This window comes from Zootoca vivipara, chromosome 10, assembly GCF_963506605.1.
Source record: "Zootoca vivipara chromosome 10, rZooViv1.1, whole genome shotgun sequence".
Classification (NCBI taxonomy): Eukaryota; Metazoa; Chordata; class Lepidosauria; order Squamata; family Lacertidae; genus Zootoca; species Zootoca vivipara.
The window spans coordinates 61,306,802-61,330,051 of record NC_083285.1 but is presented as its reverse complement, the minus strand read 5'-3'; the positions used below and the strand labels follow the sequence as shown (position 1 = coordinate 61,330,051).

Genomic DNA, 23,250 nt, shown 5'->3' with positions numbered 1-23,250 from the left:
CATCACAGGGTTGTTGTATGGATAAAATGGGGTGGAAGAGAACTATGTACGCCACCTTGAGCTCCTTGGAGGAAAGGTGGGGTATAGCTGCAATCGATAAATAAAATATATGAACAGTGTGAAAGTGGGGCACCAAGCCGCCAATTTCAGGGTCCCTTTCTTAAGCATTCTCCCCCATTTAGTGCAGTCCAGAGGTGGATGCTGGTGGTCTGTTGCCTAATCCACTTCTGGACAACAAAGGTCAAAATCAGCCTTCCTAAACTCACTGGCGGAGGAAGGCGGGTGCGGGGGGTGCGGTGAGCACCAGATGTTAGCCGTGAGGGCAAGTGACATCGCTGTACCACCCCAACCCCCCACTCGCTGCACAGGCAGCACCCCCGGACGCTCGCCACACGGGCGGCAGACCACTAGGGACAATGCTGCAGCGGGAGGCAAGCGGTGCCCCCCTGCGCTCGCCGCACGGGCGGCTGGCAGCACCCCTCCCGACGCTCTCTGTGTGGGTGGCAGGCAGCTAGGGACACTCACCACGTGGGCGGCTAGCCCTGCCCCCATGCCGCCACGGGTGCTGGGGCAGGTAGCTCCGCCCCCTGCCTAAACTCTCCTATTTCTGCTTCCATGAAACCTGCCGAGCAGCAGAATCCAATGAAAGGATAGCTCAGTTGGTAAGCATGAGATTCCTAATCCCTGGAAGGCCTTGGGTTGCCCTCTGCTGATCTCAAGAATCAGCCCCTTCTCTCACAAGGAATTATAATCTCAGTAAGGGCCTTTCCTGCAAGATGTGGACGAAGAGGTTTATTCATCAACAATACTGTGCTGCCCTTTCGGGGGGGAAACCACCCATGTACCCAGCAGATTACAAAGCGCTCAATTTATACAGGTGGGCTGGCATGTTTTCAGATGGAACAAACTGTACGTGTTTCATCACAGCTATTGATTTGAAATGCAGCTCCTGCTGAGATGCATAATTTTATTCATAGGGAAGGCTTGTCAGCACCAGTGGAAATAGTAATTATCGTGCGCGGGAAAATAACAATCTATCACAGTGCTGCAGTGGAGGCGCCGAATTGGAAATTCCGAAACAAACACATTTCCCTGAATAATTTTAAAGAAAGAGGAGATACTGGAAATTGGGGGGGTGGGCTGGGGGATAGACCAAGTGGCAGAACGCTAACCCTTTTGCTTGCACCAAGTCTCTGGCCTTTGGTCCCCTGCATCTCCAGTTGGAACGAAATCTTTTGGGGGGGGGGAGTGACCTCTTTCATGAGTTCCAGGCAGTGGCAAACCACAGTGGACAATACTGGGCTAGATGGATGCTGGTGCATTTTCAAGAATTGCAAACTGCTGCAGAAATGCGGAAAACTGAATGTGAGACCTGGAAAATGGCAAACTGAGAGGACCAAAATTTACGGTTTCATCCAACTCTCTTCCAGCTGCTGGAATCTGAATTACTGGCACACTGGCTACTGAGGGGGCTGCCATCAACACCTCCCCACATCCCTGATTATATTGCCTTTTGGAAAGCCTCCTTGAGAGCCAACCTTGGCTGAAAAACTGAACAAAAGCAGCAAGTGGGACACACAACAACCATGTTGCAGGGCGATGCATTCCCTGTTCAAGATTCCAGACACGAAGGCAATTTCTCCCTTCTCTTTCTAATAGGCAAAGCCATCAACTTAGCCCACTCGAAATCTGTTTGCAACCTGGGCAAAGACAGTAGTCCTCCTTTCCTTTATCTCCCAAAATTACCAGAAAATCTAATCAGCCCTGAAGTGACACTAATAGTTCTTGTCAAAATCAGTCCATGTTGCTGTGTTACTTAGCTTATTCAATTTGTTAATGTCTCTCTCTCTCTCTCTCTCTCTCTCTCTCTGTGTGTGTGTTCTTACTGTGGGTGGGAGGGCAACCTGCAACTGTTAACATGATTTCCTAAGACTGATTCAATATTGCCTCAGCTTGGCACAAGGTGCACAAAAACCCCTCCATTTTTGTCTACGATGAATTCAGAAGAAGCAATTCAAAAGAAGGGAGGCCATAAGGTATACAGGCACATCTTTGTTTGGGTTGTATGACCATAATGCAGTTTTATGTAAGTTTGTCATAGGTATGAGCTTTCGTGTGCATGCACACTTCTTCAGATACACTGAAACAGAAGTCACCAGACCCTTATGAATAGTCAGAGGGTGGGGATGGGGGTATTACTCAGAAGGGTGGTAGGAATAGGTGATTGGCTGATAGGAGTGGTAAACCTGGTGATGACAGTTAGCGACTGTTAACGACTGCAATTGGTCTTGCAGGAAAAAGCAAGGGCTGAGGTGCTAAAGAAAGCTTTATCATGTATAATGAGATAAGAATCCAGTGTCCTTATTCAGACCAGGTCTCTCCATGGTTTTAAGCTTGGTAATGAGTTGCAAGTTAGCAACTTCTCTTTCCAGTCTGTTTCTGAAATTCTTCTGTAATTTCACCCTCTGACTATTCATAAGGGTCTGGTGACTTCTGTTTCAGTGCATGCACACGAAAGCTCATACCTATGACAAACTTAGTTGGTCTCTAAGGTGCTACTGGAAGGATTTTTTCATATTTTTGTTTTGACTATGTCAGACCAACATGGCTACCTACCTGTAACTTTTATTTCTGTGTTGACCAGGGGATGAGGAGTAGAAACAAACCCCTCATTTTCTGTCTACCGTTCCAAAAGATTCGTTCCCAACAGACGGCGAGCATAAATATGAGGTGGCCCTTGGAAGTGTCTGCCTCTAAACTAATTTCTCCTGCCTGTCTGCTCAATGCCTCACTCTCAATGGGATCATTAAATGACTCAGATAACCCAGTCACGTCCAACTCCCAAGCGACTGCGATCTACTCCCAGTATTTAAAAAAATGGCAGTGATCTACCCAACGTCAATGCCAAGAGTTGTCAAGCTTTTTGGGGGAGAGTGTCCAAAGTTGAGTTGGACATGCCTGACCCAACTTCACAGACTGATGGGCCTGGCTATTTCAATACTTAGATCTCTTAGCATCTTCAGGGAATTTAAACATGGGAATGGGGAGCCTGAATAGGGTGGTCATTTGTCCTACATTACAAATCCTCTGTTTGAAGGACTGTCCAGTTCAACCCTTTTAAATAAAGAACTGTGAAAAGAGAAACCAGGAATCCACATAGAATTGCCCATCAACAGTTAGCTCTGGGGCAGGTGACCGAGAAGGCACACCGGTCATCTTGTCACAGTATTTATTTTGGACAGCTCTTGCAAAATTTTGGAAAAATTAACACGTTAAAGGACGCACACAGAGAGAAAGAAACAACGGCTCACCCTAAGCTTGTTTTTTTAGCAATGATCTGATCCTTCCTCTCCTTATTCAACATCCCTCAAATGGCACCAGTTTCTGAGTCAAACAGGGTACTGGGGAGATTGCATGGAGTTAGGACCCCAGTGCTTATGCCTTAGCAAGATAAAACATTTGAGATGAGATGTTTTTGCAGTACTACCTTGAATAGGGCGGGCAGGTGGGATCAAATACCGTGTTCAAAATTCGACCACCAGCTGAAAATCACAGCAAGCAACTAGCCCTCCGAGCAATCAAAAGTACAGGCCGTCTAAAATTATCCTCTGCTAATTAGATAAAACAGGGGCAAATGCACTAATGTGTTTCCTATGTCTTGCACTCTTGATAGCTTAACTCGACGGAGCAGCTGGCTTGCGTCTTAGTCATCCAGAATATGTGTGGAGACTTTACAAATAAGATGGCCATCCCCTGGGAGGATCTACGAAACAGAGGGTGAGGCACCAAAAATGATTTATAATGGGGGAGTCAACAGGATGTCCTTCAGATGTGGTGTATGGCAACTTCCTACAGCCCCAGCAAGCATGGCCCCTGGTCAGGAATGATAAGAGCTACCATCCGAAACATCCAAAGGCACTACAAGTTGCCTCCCTCTGCTTTAGGAGGGCTGTCACATGACTGGATGCTAGGGTAACTGAAGAAGAAAAATATATTGGACATCAAATTATTTCAAAGGTCCAAACTATATGGGTCACAGTGTTAGAAACTCAGATATATAAGCTAATCACCGAATGGCACCTTAAACCTGGGTTAGGGTCGCCACAACAGAATGTCCCAATTAGCTAATTACTGAGGACCCCCTATTTTTCAAAAGCCAAGCCACGGACCCCCTCCATTTGAAAACGTTGATTTCTCTGTGGTAGTTACCTCTGCAAAGCAATTTTTTAAAACAAAATGTGGGGTGGCCCCTAATAAGCAAAGGATTTTAGGTATACCAAAAAAAAAACAGACTAGGGCTGAGCGATATCTGGTTTTCAACATTGTGATATATCAGCAGCTAAACATCGCAAATACCAGGCATGTCCAAAGTCAGTTTCGGGGGCCTAATCCGGCCCATCGGTCAGTTTAATCCGGCCCCTAGGCAGTTTATTTCCTGGGGTAAAGTCCTAAAAAAAAACCTTCAATCCTAAAAAAAAGTCAACAACTTTGGTCGGCCCTCACGGCCCTTCACATCATCAAATCTGGCCCTCTTTGAAAAAAGTTTGGCCACCACTGCTAGTCCAATATATCACGATGTCTGAAATTGGAAATCAGGCGTGGGGATGAGGGAAGGAGCAGTCATGGAGATCAGGAGGGTGGGGGGAGGAGAGGAAGTGGATGGCCATAGTGCGATATCGGTGATGCCTTGAAATTGGCTGCCCGCTCTCCCTCGCGCAAGGAGCAATATATTGCTGCGTTTTGCCAAGTCAAATTGTTATTGCAGTGTGATTTGGACCAATAAATTGAAAAATAGCACAGCGCTAGAACAGACCCTAAAATTTGTGATGCAAAAATGATGCAAAAATTTACAGTGGTACCTCGGGTTAAGAACTTAATTTGTTCTGGAGGTCCGTTCTTAACCTGAAACTGTTCTTAACCTGAGGCACCACTTTAGCTAATGGGGCCTCCCGCTGCCACTGCACAATTTCTGTTCTCATCCTGAAGCAAAGTTCTTAACCCAAGGTACTATTTCTGGGTTAGCGGAGTCTGTAACCTGAAGCATCTGTAACCTGAAACGTCTGTAACCCGAGGTACCACTGTAGTTGGGGAGAGGCAAGGGATGGGGGCCACATACCCCCCGGGTGCATTCGTTGGACCCCCCGGGATCCACGGACCCCTAATTGGGAACTACTGTTCCAATGGATTCAGCCATAGTTTCGCCTTCTCCCAAGGCTTTATGCTCCCTTAGAGCAGGCATCCCCAAACTGCGGCCCACCAGATGTTTTGGCCTACAACTCCCATGATCCCTAGCTAACAGGACCAGTGGTTGGGGAAGATGGGAATTGTAGTCCAAAACATCTGGAGGGCCGAAGTTTGGGGATGCCTGCCTTAGTGCAAGCAGTCCCCCTTTTGAATGCTGGAAAATGTTAGTACTGTATGTGTTGATGCTGAACTTCTGAGCTGCCTTATTTGCCTTCAGCTGCAGCACATGGTAACTGCATCACAGATGAATCACCACCAGATGGGTAAATATACTAGGGGGTCAGGTGACAAGTAGATTTAGCTGCTGCTAAATATAAGAAGGAATGAGCAAAATTATGTTGGGAAATAAATAAATCTCCACCTCGCTGCAAGTTATTCAGTTTTCATCTCTCTCCCTCTCTTTCAGTTTGCAATCTGAAATTTGGAAATGAAAAATGCAAGGAGGGAGAGAACAGGAAGGAAGTGGGCTTTGGTTGGGAGGCTGTTTTCTCAGCTCCAGGCTGTCAACGAAGGGAAATGTGTGAGACAAATGGGAGAGGAAACCTGGAAATAAGCCCATCTCTTCCTTTAAATTTATGAATTAACAGAGCAGGGTTGCATCAAACTACCTAGTTATAGTCAACTAATTTCTACTCGGATTCGTTTAAAACTAAAAGTACGATTAACTGAGGACCATTAATTTTAATGGGTTGAATACAACCCACAGCTTAGATACCACCTTGTGTTTCAAAATGAAATCCCAAGGCAGTCCACAAACAAATAAAATGGCAACGAAATATCTCAAGAATATCACACACACACACACGGCCAAAGGTGGAGCCCAATGGTCCATTAGGACAAATGGGGCAATGTCTCAACAACCTCAGTGCCATGCACTGGTTGCATGTATAGGAGTGGCTGGAGGCAGCTGCTGGGGAACCCCCTGGGAACCCCCAGGGGAAGAAGGCTCAGAGCCTGGGGATTGGTGGTGGGATGACAATGTGTGGTCAGAGGGAGAAGACTGGGAAGAGGAGATGTTGGAAGCTGAAGGGGCAACAGGGTTTAGTGAGCAGGGAGAGTCTGTGGCAGAGAGCAGTCCAGATTCAGAGGCAGGAGAGGAAGAGGGCCAGGAGACAGAGATGAGGCAGGAGGCAGCTGAAGAAGCCAGGGAGTCTCCCTCTCCTGCTGCAATCAACTCTCCACCCTTCCTGGTCTCTCCAAACACTTAGAGCAGGCATGGCCAAACTTGGCACTCCAGCTGTTTTGGGACTACAACTCCCATCATCCCTAGCTAACAGGAACAGTGGTCAGGGATGATGGGACTTGTAGTCCCAAAACAGCTGGAGGACATGAGGAGACCAGAACAATGAGATAGCTACAGAGCATTTTGCTGGTGGGGAAGGAACAAGGAGAGGAGCCTTACAGCGTAGTGGGAAGGCGGGGACCTTCAGTCCTCGCAGATGCCTCACTGGGGCAAGACCTACTGGGAAGAGTTGCTGTGACCACTAGGCCTGCCCTGTTTTGGTTTCTTTGAATAAAGAGTTACGGTAATGGGCACTGGTGGCTTTGGGTGGATAAAAATCAAAGATTATTTATTTATTTATTTTTATTTAAATGGGATTTTTTTAAAAAAAATGCTTTTGGAGGAAAAATCTTTCTAAAGATAGTTTTCTATTTAAGTTACATTATAGTCGAAAGGCTATTAATCAGGAAATAAGGATTTGTTTTTAATTATATAGCATGAGGCTTTATATGCAATGTTTAAAATTTTTGGTAAATGAATTCCATTAACCCATTCACAATTTATGATATAACTGTAAAAACTACTCTGAAATTTTATTATTTCAAAAATGAAACCTTCATCTGGTTGTCAATATTAAGATTATACCAGCAAGAATTAGTCTTTCTGTAAAAAAATAAATAAAAATTAAATCAAGTCTCACTGACTAGTGATTTAAATCATGATTTAAATCAAATCCACCCTGCTTTATTGCTGATGGACACCTGACTCCAGCTCCCAACACTCAATATGCTCAAATGAGTATAATCTCAAGCCTTGAAATGAACAGCATAAGGAAAAATAATGTCTGATGGAACCACAACCCCTTGTTCGAAGTCTAGCATCAACATCAAGGGTCAAGGTTATAATATTTGTTTATTAATTGAGAACACCCACCAACTGCTTAATTAAATGATAGTTTGAATTTGAGGCTGAGAGATACGGCGCAAAGATTCACTGAAACCAAATACTGCAAAGAGATTAAATTGAGCCAAGCTATCATTGATCAAATTAAACAAGTGTGTCTAGGCGTGAATGTTTCAACCAGCAAATAACAGACAATGTTTTTTCCTCTGGATCAGATTCAGCAAAGCATTATTAATTGTTGTTAAACGACACACAGTTATTCCGAAGAGGAAATAAGATCTTATCCAAACTTAGTTCAAAGAAATTCGTTTTTCATGGACATTCAGCAAAGAGGAGGCTTAAAGACACACCATTATTCTTAATGTAAGTAGCTGGAACATCTTTCTTAACGCCTGCAATAATCTGTCTTCTTCCTGCTCTATGGTCACCCGTTCCTTCTCAACATTACTAAGTATTTATTTAAGGAGCAGAGCGGAGAATCCATTTCATGCTTTCTTCCAGACAAGGGCTGCAATTCTTTAATGTCACAGAATTTAAAGCTGTGCTGAATCGCCCGCTACATTTTCACCAGGTAATTATTATTATTCTTCCTCATCATAAGAAATAAGGATAATTCGTTCTGACTTGGGAGGAGCACGGATCTCTACAGAGAACTGAGCTCTAACCCAAATTCACGGACAACTTATTAAGCCACCCTATGACTTCTGAAATTTCAACCTGCCGTCAAACATGTATTTGTAGCCATAAGCTCTAGAAACTTGTTTGAAAATAATATTTTATAAAAAGCTGAGACTAGGGCTGGGCAACATATTGACAAATTGTCCAAAACCGGCTTGAAGTCCGTATCGTGATACTGGTTTCATAATTTCTAACCTGGCAATAGATCACGAATCATTATGTGTGTTTCCGTGTGTGTGCTATGCAGAAATCTCAATGTGGGGGAAACTGTGAAGCCAGGTAATGCTTCTCTCGATTCCTGCAGCAGAGGGAAACAGATTAGAACAGGCACTGGCAAAACTCCCGAGGCAGGAAAAACCATGAAGCCAGCCATCCTCATTTCAGATATCGTGATATATCGTTATATCACTATGTTTGGATGGCGATATATCATGATGTTGAAAACCACGTATCACCCAGTCCTAGCTGAGATTCTAGGGAAATTAAGATATGGGTACTCATTTGACTTGCACCTGATGCACTCTTGATATCCAGCAATGTATATGCTACCCTAACCATTCTGTCCTTGTGCCATAAACATGCCCGCCTACTTTTTGAGACACTTTGCTGCAAAGCAATTTAATGTTTGCTGAAGTGTGGCACAGCCATGCTAAGATTTATTAACTCATCAGATGAGAAATTGCTCTCGCCTTCAGTCTGCCGAGCTCTTCCAGCGCTGCCTGCAGAGGAATATAATTATTCTACTGCCAACACCGTGACCGTAAATGCCAACTCTCTCCCCACCAGCACCCTTTGCTTGGCATGCCAGTTCCTTTCAGAAGAAACAAACAATCTGCTTCCTACCTTTTCTTAATTATGCTGGGATTTGCAGTTACCAGCTGAGTTTTGGACCCAACGTCCTTGCTGTATTCACTGGTGAGAGGTGGAAGATTGCATCTGGAAGAAACAGAAACACACCATGCATTTTAACTTCTCTGCTGTTTTCCCCCTTCTCTCTCTCTTTCTTTCTTTCTTTCTTTCCTTCTTTCTTTCCGCTGTTTGAAAAGAAAAGAAAAACCCGATCAAGCACCAAAGACTGGCACGACTAAGCAGTGGCTGGAGTCCAGAATCCAGTGGCACAGCAAGAACACTGCATGTAGAAACACTGAATTGTAGAGTTGGAAGAGACACACGAGAGTCATCTATTCCCAGGCACAATTATTGGCATCTCTAGTTAAAGGGGAACTACTTGGGCAAGACTGCAGGGCCTTTCCTCAAAGGCCAGCAGAATTTGGCTCCTTTGAAATAATTCCACCCCAAGTGATCATTACAAGAACTCTGGAACTAAGAAAGAGTGCCTGAGTTTCCTCCCTTCCTTCCTCCCTCCCTCCTCCCTCCCAGTCCCCTTTCCTCTTACACCTTTTGGATTGTCAAGCTGAGGGTACGGACCGCTCTCTCGATCACGTTTCAGAGTCAGCGCTCCTGACTTTGCTCTTAACCTGCTCTGGGAGCTTATGGCTGCAGAGCAGGGTAAGAATGCTTTAAATAAATAATAAATAGTGTCCCTTGTTGTTGTTTAGTCGTTTAGTCGTGTCCGACTCTTCATGACCCCATGGACCATAGCACGCCAGGCACTCCTGTCTTGCACTGCCTCCCGCAGTTTGGTCAAACTCATGTCCGTAGCTTCGAGAACACTGTCCAACCATCTCGTCCTCTGTCGTCCCCTTCTCCTAGTGCCCTCAATCTTTCCCAACATCAGGGTCTTTTCCAGGGAGTATTCTCTTCTCATGAGGTGGCCAAGGTATTGGAGCCTCAGCTTCACGATCTGTCCCTACCTGCCTGCAAAGAGTGAGAGGTCTGCAGGGTACCCTGGCCCCCTGAGATACCATCCCAAGGATTACTGGATTGCACCAATGAATGCTTGTCATTGTTTCAGTTACTTAATGCACATGTATCTCTGCCGTTGTTCAAAAATCTCGGTGTCGCTAGTTCTCCTGTCATCTACCATGAAGATGTTGTCACCATATAGTCACTAGGTGGCGGTAGACTTAGTTGCATCTGTGTGGAGTCCAGAGCGGCCTGTTTTTGTCCTCTTTGAAGAGAGGCAATCAAGTTTTTGTTTAGATTCCTGACAGGTGTCTCATCTAAGCCCGCCATGTTTTCTCCCTTCCCAGCAAGATATAACAAGGTCTTGGCATCATCTGTAGACGTGCGTCATCTGGCCTTCTCTGACTCGTTGTTCAAATGACTGTCCTTCCCCTTTATTTTATTATTTTATCGATGGATTAAATTTATATCCTGCCCTCCATCCAAAGATCACAGGGTGGCTTACAGTATAAGAACACAAAAATACATAACATAATAACAAAACAAAAAACCACGCACCCCTCTGCAGCGTAGTAAGCCATAGGTTGTATAATCAGCCAAAGGCCAGGGAGAAGTGGAATGTAATGGTACCTGGCAAGCTTCCCGGGGGAGAGCATTCCGCAAATGGGGAGCCACCACAGAAAAGGCTGTTCTTGTGTTGCCAACCTCTGTCCCTCATGACGAAGGGCCTCAGATGATGATCACAGGGTCTGGGGTTGGTTCATATGGGAAGGGGGCGGTCCTTGAGATATTGTGATCTTGAGCCATTTAAGGCTTTATAGGTCAAAACCAGCACTTTGAATTGGGACCAGAAACAAATTGGCATCCAGTGCAGTTGGGCCACCAGGACTGGAGTTGTATGCTCAAACCGTCTTGCCCCAGTGAGCAACCTGGCTGCTGAATCCTGCACCAGCTGAAGTTTCAGAACCATCATCAGAAGCATGTATAACACGCTGAAATAATCTAGCCTAGAGGTTACCAGAGCACAGACAATAGAAGTTAAGCTATCCCTGACAGGGCGCAGCTGGACCACCAACCAAAGCTGATGGAAAGCATTCCGCTCCACTTAGGTCACCTGAGCTTCAAGCAACAACGATGGGCCCATAAGAACCTCGAAGCTGCCTTCAGGGGCAGTGCAACCCCATCAAGAGCAGGCATCCTCCCATCCATCTGGTCTAGGGGACCACCCACTAACAGACCATCACTCTTATCTGGATTGAGCATCAGTTTGTTGGCCCTCATGCAGCCCATTACCGAGGCAAGATAGCAGTCCAGCATATCCACTGCCTCACCTGCAGATGTAAAGGAGAAGTAGAGCTGTGTGTCGTCAGCATATTGCTGACAATGTACTCCAAACCTCCAGATAACCCCACCCAGTGGTTTCATGTAGTTGTAAAACAGCATGGGGGGTAAAACTAAACCCTGAAGAACTCCACAGGATCAAAAGAGCACTCCCCAAGCATCACCCTCTGGAAAGGACCATCCAAGTAGGACTGGAACCGCCGCTGCAGAAGGATACCATGGTTGATGGTATCAACGGCTACTGAGAGGTCAAGAGAAATTAACAGCGACACATTTCCTCTGACTCTCTCCTGACAACGGGCGACCAAAGCAGCTTCTGTGCCAAAACTGGGCCTAAACTCTGATTTAAATGGATCTAGAGAATCGGTTTACTCCAAGAGTACTGAGATCTGATCCATGGCCACCCGCTCAAGAACCTTGCCCAAGAACAGGAGATTGGCAACTGGCCGGTAATTGCATAGATTTTATATAATTACTTTATCTCAATACCGATCAGCCAAAAGATTCAAAGTACTGTATGTTCAAATCAGTCCTGGATACTATTCCTTTGGGAACTCAAGTTTACTCCATCCCAGTAGGAGCTGTGTTTTGTTTTTTCCTCACCAGGATAGCGTCATCAAACAATATTGCAGAAAAACGAAGGATGTGGCTGAGCAGCCAGATGGAAACTCAGTAAGAACCCAGCTATTCAGACCAAACCCCGCGGCTTCTAGACAATAGAACAGGAGAAATATGCTGATTGGCTGCATGCATTTTAATGGCACCAAACCCACAATCGTTGAAATATGGAATTTGTGACAGCATTGATCATGCTAGTAGTTTAACATAATATTGAGGTTTCCACCTACAGAGGTGTATGCATGTGTGTGTACCTATGTATATTCATTATAATACGTATTTACTGTTTTAAAGTAGGGTATGTATTATTTGTTCCAGCACCTTGCACTCATTTTGATAGCTATTTTAAAATGTGTGAGTTGCAAGGTAAAAGTTAGGTAAAGGAGCCCTGGTTAAGTCCAGTCAAAGGAGACTATGGGGTTGTGGCGCTCATCTCGCTTTCAGGCTGAGGGAGCTGGCGTTTGTCCACAGACAGCTTTCCATGTGGCCAGCAAGACTAAACCTCTTCTGATGCAACGGAACACCGCAACAAGTGCTTGAGCGCACGGGAAAGCACTTACCTTCCCACCACTGGGGTGCTTTCGAACTGCTAGGTTGGCAGGAGCTGGGACAGAGCAATGGGAGCTTACCCCATTGCGGGGATTCAAACCGCCGACCTTCCTATTGGCAAGCCCAAGAGCCTCAGTGGTTTAGACCACAGCACCAGTACTAGCCCTACTCAGAACAGACTCAATGAAATAACAGCCCATTAATTTCAATGAGTGTACAACTCAATGCCCTCCGTTGCCCTTGGGCTGAGACTGCAGGAGGCTGGGCTTGGGGTCCCTTCCAACTCTCCAGTTCTATGATTGCATTTGTTTTAGTGCTGTAAGGGGGAGGGATTACAGAGAACCCCCCCTCTCATCAGTAGCAGCTCGTCTCCAAGCAGTCATGAAAGCGTGGGGTCTGAAGGGGTGAGTCAGGCGACGGAGAAGGAGTGCCAGGGCTCTGGCAGCATTGGAGAGCCCCTGTTCCACAGGCAGGAAGAGAGAGAGGCAGGAAGGGGGGACAGGCAGAAGGCAGACCGTAGACCCTCCCCCCCGACACCGATATTGAGGAGGAGGTGAAAGGGGAGGAGATTCACTGTCCTGAGGCTTTTATGTTGGTCAAAGTCGCGAAAAGGGGCAGTGCCGGATTCTGATTCGGAATGAGAAGACATGGAACCAGCAGCTCGTTACACTGTAAATAAGATGCACTAATAAAGACTTTTGAAAGACAAGCATGTGGAAGGTCGTTACTCAGGAGTAGTCGTAACAACCTTGACAAGTGCTGTCAAGGTAGACCTTCTGTTGAAATGCTCGAGATTAGGGTTTCCCAAACTTGGGTCTCCAGCCACAATCCCCATCATCTCTGACCACTGGTCCTGCTAGCTAGGGGTGATGGGAGTTGTAGTGCCAAAAACAGCCGGAGACCCAAGTTTGGGAAACCCTGCATTGGACAATCTACTCTTCGAGGAGTAGCTGGAGGCCTGCCTCTTCCTTTTGCTCTCACAACTCCTGTGTGACATTCATTCATTCATATACTGTATATTCCTGCGTATAAGACTACTTTTTAACCCTACTATACTGTGCAGAAAGTGCATAGAAAAAGGGTTCCCACACAATAATACCAGACCTTGGGACGAGTTGGGGGTTCAGGACAAAAGGAAGTACTTCCTCACACAGTAAATTTGCTCCCACAAGAGACAGTGATGGCCAACTTGGATTAGACCAGATGGGCGGTATAATAAAAATAATAATAATAATAATAATAGAAGGTTAAGGGGTGATATGATAGCCATGTTCAAATATATAAAAGGATGTCATATAGAGGAGGGAGAAAGGTTGTTTTCTGCTGCTCCAGAGAAGCGGACACGGAGCAATTGATTCAAACTACAAGAAAGAAGATTCCACCTAAACATTAGGAAGAACTTCCTGACAGTAAGAGCTGTTCGGCAGTGGAATTTGCTGCCAAGGAGTGTGGTGGAGTCTCCTTCTTTGGAGGTCTTTAAGCAGAGGCTTGACAGGCATATGTCAAGAATGCTTTGATGGTGTTTCCTGCTCGGCAGGGGGTTGGACTTGATGGCCCTTGTGGTCTCTTCCAACTCTACGATTCTATGATTCTATTATTATTATTATTATTATTATTATTATTATTATTATTATTTATTATAAGGCTCTCAACCACTACTAGGCACAATGGCTATGCTCCACATCCACTGTTGGGAGGCAATATAGCTCTGAATACCACATGTTGAGAATCTCAAATGGGGAGAGGGCTGTTGTGTTTCAAGTCCTACTTGCAGGCTTCCCATGCAAGAACAAAGGGTTGGACTAGATGAGCCACTGGCCTCATCCTTCTTCTAAACTTAATGTGTTGCCCACCCAAATGGTGCAAGTGCATGAAAATGTGGCCACGACAATGAAAGACGTCTTGCAAATCCCTCCCTAGTGAGATCCACTGTGCTCCTTATCTTCCCACATCTAGAGATTTTAAATTTTAGGACCTGCTGTGAGATGGTTTTCTTCCTAGACTGCTTCCTTACACTCTTGTTTGGCTTCAATAGTCCCGTTCCATCCCCCATTTGAACTGAAATGTTGATATTGTGAGTTGGATGCATCTTACCATTTACTCGTGTTATTTTCTTTTCTTCTGCAAGTCACTTGGGAATCAAAGCACTTCTAGACAAGACAATACGATGTTGATGCCACTGTGGTGATGAATGGCAGTGACGACGCAGCCACTACTTTGCCATCCTCAGTTAGCTTCCCCCCTCCTGTCTTTTCCATGGCACTTGCATTCTCTAAAGTTGTTGTCCTTTCCTTCAAAAACTGTATGGCAACCAGAAATGTAACAGCTGCGGCTTCCTGCATGCCTGGATTTTAACGCTTGGAATGTTCCACTAATGTTTAATGCTGTTGTTGTTCTACCACTGCCTGCCAGTTTTTAAAACCTGTTCCTTGCTGGTTTTCCAGGTGAGGTGGGATACTGGGGTGCAGAGGGAAACTTTCCAGAATGTGGCAGCTAGACTAGTGACTGGGAGTGGCCGCCGGGACCACATAACACTGGTCCTGAGAGATCTACACTGGCTCCCAGTACGTTTCCGAGCACAATTCAAAGTGTTGGTACTGACCTTTGAAGCCCTAAACGGCCTTGGTCCTGTATACCTGAAGGAGTGTCTCCACCCCCACCATTCAGCCCGGACACTGAGATCCAGCACCGAGGGCCTTCTGGCGGTTCCCTCGTTGCGAGAAGTGAGGTTACAGGGAACCAGACAGAGGGCCTTCTCGGTAGTGGCACCCGCCCTGTGGAACGTCCTCCCAGCAGATGTAAAGGCAATAAGTAACTATTTTACTTTTAGAAGACAACTGAAGGCAGCCCTGTTTAGGGACATTTTTAATGTTTGATGCTGTATTGTTTTTAATATTCGGTTGGAAGCTGCCCAGAGCGGCTGGGGAAACCCAGCCAGATGGGCGGGGTATAAATAATAAATTATTTATTTATTATTATTATTATTATTATTATTTCTCACCCAGGTGAAAGCCAAGTGACTGAATTAAAGCAACTAGCAGGACATGTGAAAAGGATCTAGGGGTCTTAGTGGACTGCAAGCTTAATATGAGTCAACAGTGTGATGAAGCAGCAAAAAAAGCTAATGCTATTGTAGGCTACATCAACAGAGATATAGTGGCCAGATCAAGGGAAGTCATAGTACTGCCCTATTCTGCCTTTGTCAGACCACAGCTGGAGCCCTGTTTCCAGTTCTGGGCACCACAATTTAAGAAGGACATCAACAAGCTGGAAGGTGTGCAGAGGATGGTAACCAAGATGATCAAGGGTATGGAAACCAATCCTTATGAGGAACAGTTGAAGGAGATGGGTATGTTTAGCCTGGAAAAGAGGGGACTGAGAGGAGATATGATGGCTATCTTCAAATATCTCATGGAAGATAGAGCAAGCTTGTTTTCTCCTGCTCTGGAGGGTAGGACTTGAACCAATGACTTCAAGTTACTTTCTTTCTGACAGTAAGAGCTGTTTGACATTGTAATGATCTCCCTCTGGAGGTTGTGGACTTTCATTCATTGGAGGTTTTTAAGCAGAGATTGTATGACCATCTGTCATGGATGCTTTAGCTGAGATTCCTGCATTGCAGGGGGTTGGGCTGGATGACCCTTGGGGGTCCCTTCCAGCTCTGTGATTCTAAAACCCATCTAAGCTTCGTAAAGAAGCCCTAGCAGGTATGTTCTGCAGGATGCAAGGGAAGGACAAGACACCAGATCAGTCTTCCCCAAACCTGGTGCCTTCCATTCCCATCAGCCCCAGTTAGCACGGCTAATGACCAGGGATGATAGAAGTTGTAGTCCAAGTTGGTGGCCATCTTGTGGTTACACATTATGGGTAGTCTGTGGGCTTCTCATAAGCACCTGGGTGGCCACTGTGAGAACAGGATTCAGGACTAGATAGGCTTTTGGTCTGACCCAACACAGCCTCTCTTATGTTCTTATGCTCAATTCCATAGTTTAAATGTGTGCCAAATGAGGAAGCTTTTCCTTTTGTCTGTTATCAATCTTTCCAATATTCAACTTCACCAAACGACTGCTATATTTTGAGAGGAGGGAGGAAATGTCTCCCTACCCGCTTTCTCTACCCGACTGTGTTTGACTGACATAGATAAAATGGGCCTGTAAAATGCACTTCTTTTCAGAAAGATCCCCCCTCCCGTTCCTCAGATCTCCTCCTGCTAAGATGTGCCGTGAAATTTCACATTTCACTTCACCTTGATCTGTGGAACCCACTTGTCAGCTTGCTTGTACTCTCCTTTACACACATCACATCAATATCCTTTCCAGCACGGGGAACTGACAGAGAAGCAAGTGCAGGTCCCGGCTCTGCCGCCTTTGAAACCCTTTCAAAGCCTCAAAGTGACATTAGCGGTGCAAGGGCTAGGGGCCGAGTGAGCTCCAGTTTCTTCCTATCTGTGAGAGCTGTTAAACTCTTCCATTTATGCCTAAGTGAGCAACAGTCCTCCGCGGCTCCAAAATACCACGCTGGCAGAACTTAATAATTGAATACTCCAGGAGAAAACGGCCAGTGCTCCAGGGATAAGGAGCCTTTTGTCAACATCCATGGTCAGCAACTAGCTTTCTTGGGAAGCCATTTTGAAAACAAGGCCGAAGCAGGCACCCTTAAGACCCCAAACCCCATCCACCAAAGGCCCGTTCACAATTCCTCATGCCGCGGATTTCACTGTTCTTTTTGCCACTGAGTTGCCAACTCGGAGGCCAGGTTACATAGGCGATGGTCTCATGGCATTCAGACCACTGGTCCATTCGACTCGTTGTTGTCTACACTGACTGATAGCAGCGCTCTGGGGTTTCTGACAGGGGTGTCTCCCAGCCCTATTTGGAGATGCCATCATAGAGTGAACCTGAGGCCTGCTACATGGGAAGGAGATGCCCTGCCCCTTAGCGTCAGTCATTTCCATTTGATTTTTCTTAACTTTATCGGATTTTATCCTAGGAGCGTATTTCAAAAAGGCAATAGTAAGAGCACCGGGAACTGCCTTATGCCAAGTCTGACTACTGATTCATCTAACGTAGAATTGTCTATACCAGGGTTTCCCAAACGTGGATCTCCAGCTGTTGCTGGACTACAACTCCCATCATCCCTAGCTAGCAGGAACACTTGGTAGAGCATGAGACTCTTAATCTCAGGGATGTGGGTTTGAGCCTCACGTTGGGGAAAAGATCCCTTGCTGGACTAGATGGAACCAACTCTACAATTCTAACTTCACGGAGCTGTAGCTCTGTGAAGGGAATAGGGGCAGCCTAAGCACTCTCAGCAGCCTGTACAAACTACAGTTCCCAGGATCCATGGGGTGTGTGCAAGTGTTTCACGCGGTGTCATAGCGCTTTAAATGCATGGTGCAAATGGAGCCTTAAGACTCTTTCTGAGAAAACAGGATCCAAAGATCTTCTGTGAAAGGAAGACAGAAGGGACCTGAGTCTCTTCCATCTCCCTTAGCTTTCCGTTTGATTAAAGCACCTTTACTTAGTCGTTTTCCCCTGATCCCTCTGAAGAATGACATGCGCCTGCATTGTTAAGGGAGGGAAAAGGCCTATCTGCCACAGCTCTTTCCCACCCCTATAAATCACTCCGAGGGAGAAAAAAAGAGACCATCTACGGTTAATTAAACACAAACTAAAAGAAAAAACCCATGTCGTTGGATGGTTGTGGTTGTGAAACAAGGGGGACAGAGGGGGCAGGGACGCCATGCCACAGCGGGGCCACTGTCTTACCGCATGACAAAGTCCGCTTGGTCTATCTGTCTGCCGCAGCCGCTGTTCTTCAGAATCCCACCATTTCCTACCACAGAGCATTTCTTCAATGGCAGCTGGAATGGCGTTGCCTGGCAACAGAAAACAAGGCCCGTTTTTATGGACGAGTTCACACAGGAGCTTCAGGTGGAGACCAGCTAAGCGGGAAGGGGTTTCAGGGAGAGGTTAGGCCAAGGCTAGGAGCCAAAAGTGGAGTCCTCCAGATGTTGTAGGCCTACAACTCCCATCGGGCCCTCTCCATGCTCCACGTTGGCCAGGAGGAGAGTTTGGAAGGCAACAACATCTGGAGGGACACGAGTTTCCTGCCACGGCAGTTTTGTTATCCATCGCAATAGGGAAGGTTTCCAACTTTTTATGGCAGAAAAAAACCACATCACATATAATCAGAGGAACAAACGGGACAAGAGCTAATCATCATAACAGATCTAAGAGATTTTACAACATTTGGATACATTGCCACCTCTTCGGTATTGGACTTAGGAAAAATACTCAGAGGATTGACCAGGGAACTGCCTCACAAAGTCATAAATTATGGTCTCTCTGCTTATTTAATTTTGGTTTTGACCAGGCATCCCCAAACTGCGGTCCTCCAGATGTTTTGGCCTACAACTCCCATGATCCCTAGCTAACAGGACCAGTGGTCAGGGATGATGGGGGTTGTAGTCCAAAACATCTGGAGGGCCAAAGTTTGGGGGTGCCTGGTTTTGACTGTAGATCATAGAATCATAGAATGATAGAAGGGGCCTTGAGGGTCTAGTCTAGCCTTCTGCAATGCAGGAATCTCAACTAGAACATACATAACAGGTGGCTGTCAATCCAACTTCTGCTTAAGAACCTCCAAAGGAAGGAGAATCCACCACTTCTCGTGGGAATTTGTTCTACTGTCAAACACCTCCTACCACCAGAAAGTTCTTCCTGGTGTTTCAGTCGGAATCTGCAGAAGAATTTGCAGAAGAGGGAACTGAGAGTGCGAGAAAAGGCATTTGCGACTCTTATGGTGAGAGTCGGAGATTCCTCAGTTCAAGCTCATACCTATTATGCGGCAGCAATTCTCCATTGTTAATTATGCCAATTTCCCACAGAGACCAACAATATTGAATGAAAAATATAAACAATATTTATTCCCTGTTTAGGGAAGCTTTTAATGTTTGATGGATTTCTGTATTTTAATGTTTGATGGATCTCTGTATTTTAGAATTTCTGTTTTGTTGGAAGCCGCCCAGAGTGGCTGGGGGAACCCGGCCAGATGGGCGGGGTATAAATAATAAATTATTATTATTATTATTATTATTATTATTATTATTATTATACTATTATAATCAAGGCTGAACAGAATTTGAAGCGCTTCGGTGCCTCGGGCAGTTAGATATTAATCCTGGCGCCCAGGAATGTAAATATCTTCTGGGTTCTTCAGCAAGCTGCTTTCTAAGAAACATCATGCAGGGGCCTAAGCAAACAAATCATCCTTTCTAGCCTGGCAAATGATCAGCATAATATAATTATGTCTGCACTGTAATTGTTAGATTTCACTGCCTTAGTAAAAATAGAATTTTATTGTTAGCAGAGTTATAGGAGCTCGCACACAAATCTAGGGAACTGTCTTCTGCTGAACCAGACCATGAGTCTATTTAGCAGGGGTGGGCAATCCCAGGTCTGGGGTTGCTTGTGGCCCCCCAGACCTCTCTATCTGGCCCTCATTATCCTCCCAAGACAACACCACTTCTTCCCAGGTTATATCCCTAGTTGGTTACTCGGTATACCCTCAAGTGCTTTTGCATGGCTGAAACTGGATAGCTCAGTCAGTAGAGCATGAGACACTTAATATCAGGGTCATGGGTTCGAATCCCACGTTGAGCAAAAGATTCCTATATTGCAGGGGGTTGGACTAGATGACCCTCATGGACCCTTCCAACTCCACAATTCTATGAAATGTCCCATTTAACTTTGATATTGCCTCTTGGTTACCTGAATGGAAGGTAGAGGTGTGTGTGTGTGTGTGTGTGTGTGTGAAACCACCGACTTCTGCCTGGGCTGGAATGCAGGCCTGCTGGACAAAAGGTAAAAGTCTGAATCTGGTCTCAATCACCACTGGCCCCTGGCCCCCCAAAAGTTCACCATAAGAGAATGGGACCTGGGGCTGAAAACATTTCCCATCGTATTATCTACAAGGTCTTATCCCACCCCAGAACCTTAAAACCCTGGGATTTTCTGCATACAAAACTCTACCCCTAAAGCTCAGTCGGTACAGCAAGAGACTCATAACCTCAGGGTCATGGGTTCGAGCCCCATGTTGGGCAAAAGATCCCTGCATTGCAGGGGGCTAGGCTTCCTTCCAACTCTACAAATTCTATGGTTGCTCCAAAAAGCCATTGTCTTGATCATGGGTAGACAAACTATGGCCCGGGGGCAGGATCTGGACCAGTCACCTTCTAAATCCGGCCCGCAGACAGTCCAGGAACCGGTGTGTTTTTACATGAGTAGAATGTGTCCTTTTATTTAAAATGCATATCTGGGTTATTTGCAGGGCATAGGAATTCATTCATATTTTTTTCCAAAATATAGTCCGCTCCCCCACAAGGTCTGAAGGACAGTGGACCGGCCCCCTGCTGAAAAAGTTTGCTGAGCCCTGGTCTTGATTCAGGCCTGAATAAAGGGGATCATTTCTTTGTAAGTCCTCATTCAGCAATGCTGCACTCCAAGCTGCCTTAGTGTTGTCTACTTTGACTGTGGTTCTTTGGGGTCTCGGGCAAAGGAGCTTCTTTAGCATCACCTGTTGACATCAGGTATGGAACCTAGGGCCTTCTGCATGCAAAAGCATGTGATCTACTCTGATATTTCACCTGGGACTCATCAGCATGCAAGAGCTGCAGTCCATGGTGACACAGCAGGCCCTGCTAAATGCCACATGAGAAAGAGGGAGCTTCTCCTTTTTAAACCTTCACTTATTTTTCACCTTTATTAAAAGCACACTGGATAAATCAGTAACTAACAAATCAGGTTACAGGTAGGTAGCTAGCTGTGTTGGTCTGAGTCGAAACAAAATAAAAAAATTCCTTCAGTAGCACCTTAAAGACCAACTAAGTTTTTATTTTGGTATGAGCTTTCGTGTGCATGCACACTTCATCAGATACGCGTCTTATAGTAGCTGACCTACTATAAGGTATCTGACGAAGTGTGCATGCACACGAAAGCTCATACCAAAATAAAAACTTAGTTGGTCTTTAAGGTGCTACTGAAGGAATTTTTTTAACAGATCAGGATCTTCCTTTGGAGAATTTCCTTTGGAGGGTCCCAGGGGAACTCAATTGCTGGTTTTTGCTACCGGTAGATGCTCCCCAACATAGCACACTTCATCCCATTGGACAGTGATAAAACACAATGCATGCAGTTGTGCTTTAGATGTGCAAGCAGGCAGCCTTGACTTCTTAATTTCTCAATACCCTGGACCGCCAAACAGTTAAAGCTTCAAAGGTCAGCGCCAGCAGTTTGCATTGGTCTCAGTAAACCAGCTGGTCCCAGCAAACCGAGTTAGTGCTGCTATACAGTGGTACCTTGGTTCTCAAACACCAAAACCCTGGAAGTGTGTGTTCCCGTTTTTGAAAGTTTTTTTGGAAGCCGAACGTCTGGTGCAGCTGTTGGCTATTGTTTCCGGGGCGCCTGCACCAATCAGAAGCTGCGCCTTGGTTTTCGAACATTTCAGAAGTCAAACAGACTTCCGGAATGGATTAAGTTTGGCACTTTTGTTTTTTCCCCAATTTATTTTGCGTTTTTGTTTTTGAGGCTTTTTCGGTTAATTTGTTTTCGTGACTGTGTGGAACCCAGTTCAGCTACTGATTGATTGATTGATTGATTGTGTGACTGTGGAAATGGATAAAAGCTCCCCATCCAAACACTGGCTCTCATCAGTGCAAGTAAGAAAAAAAATAATTTTAATTTTTATCATCTACAATACTGTCTTATTTTATAGTACAGTACTGTACATTGATTATTGCTTTCATTTTATAGATCAGTGGTCTCGTTAGATCATAAAATTCATGTTAAATGGCTGTTTTAGGGGTTGTTTTTAAAAGTCTAGAATGGATTAATCCATTTTGCATTACTTTCTAAGGGAAAACATGCCTTGGTTTAGCGGCAGGATACGAGAGAGCCAGAAGTCAAGTGCTCCAACGTATAAGGGACGTGGAGCTGCAGTGCCATATGGGCAAGATGGACAAATACACCACAATAAGAGATTTTGGGAGAGGGTTCTCATTCGCAAATTACCTGGCAAAATTGCAAATACTCAAGTATAGACATTCCTTTACCTTGGCCAGATTTAATGTGTTGCCCTCTGCACTGTTGCTAGGTAGATATGAGGGTAAACCATATGAGTCACGTTTTTGCCCATGTGGCTCATCGAAAACAAATTTGCATTTATTGCTGCACTGCAGTCTCTACGAGGATCTACGCTGGACCTTTATCGCCCCAGCCTTACAAAAGCTTAAAAATGAACCAGAATCCCAACGTTTGAGAGCCTTGGTAGAAGATAAGGTCCCTGAAATTACTGTCAATGTTGCCAAATTCTGCGTAGCTGCTATTAGATGCAGGAAACAAGAGCTTTCCAATACGCAGGCGAATGCGAATACAGTGGAACCTCGGTTTATGAACACCTCGGTTTATGAATTTTCGGTTTATGAACGCCACGGACCCATCTGGAACGGATTAATTCATTTTCCATTACTTTTAATGGGAAAGTTCGCTTCAGTTTATGAATGCTTCAGTTTATGAACAGACTTCCAGAACCAATTACACCCATGCTTCAGTTTATGAACGCTTCAGTTTAAGTACTCCGCGGACCCATCTGGAACGGATTAATTCACTTTCCATTACTTTCAATGGGAAAGTTCGCTTCAGTTTATGAACACTTCAGTTTAAGTACCCCGCGGACCATCTGGAACGGATTAATCCACTTTCCATTACTTTCAATGGGAAAGTTCGCTTCAGTTTATGAACGCTTCAGTTTGTGAACAGACTTCCGGAACCAATTGTGTTCATAAACCGAGGTACCACTGTATTTAGTTTTATTTATGTCCTTTACAGTGT

General features: G+C 45.3%; 1 protein-coding gene across 1 annotated transcript in view; it reads right to left on the bottom strand.

Moving 5' to 3' along the window:
* ST8SIA1 (ST8 alpha-N-acetyl-neuraminide alpha-2,8-sialyltransferase 1) overlaps positions 1-23,250 on the bottom strand; it is an 82,362-nt gene that overhangs the window by 19,112 nt on the left and 40,000 nt on the right. The window contains exons 3-4 of the mRNA XM_035127872.2: positions 18,130-18,239; positions 8,891-8,983 (exon numbers count right to left, since the gene is read on the bottom strand). Coding sequence (XP_034983763.2) covers positions 8,891-8,983; positions 18,130-18,239 — 203 coding nt within the window. The remainder of the gene's footprint in view (positions 1-8,890; positions 8,984-18,129; positions 18,240-23,250) is intronic.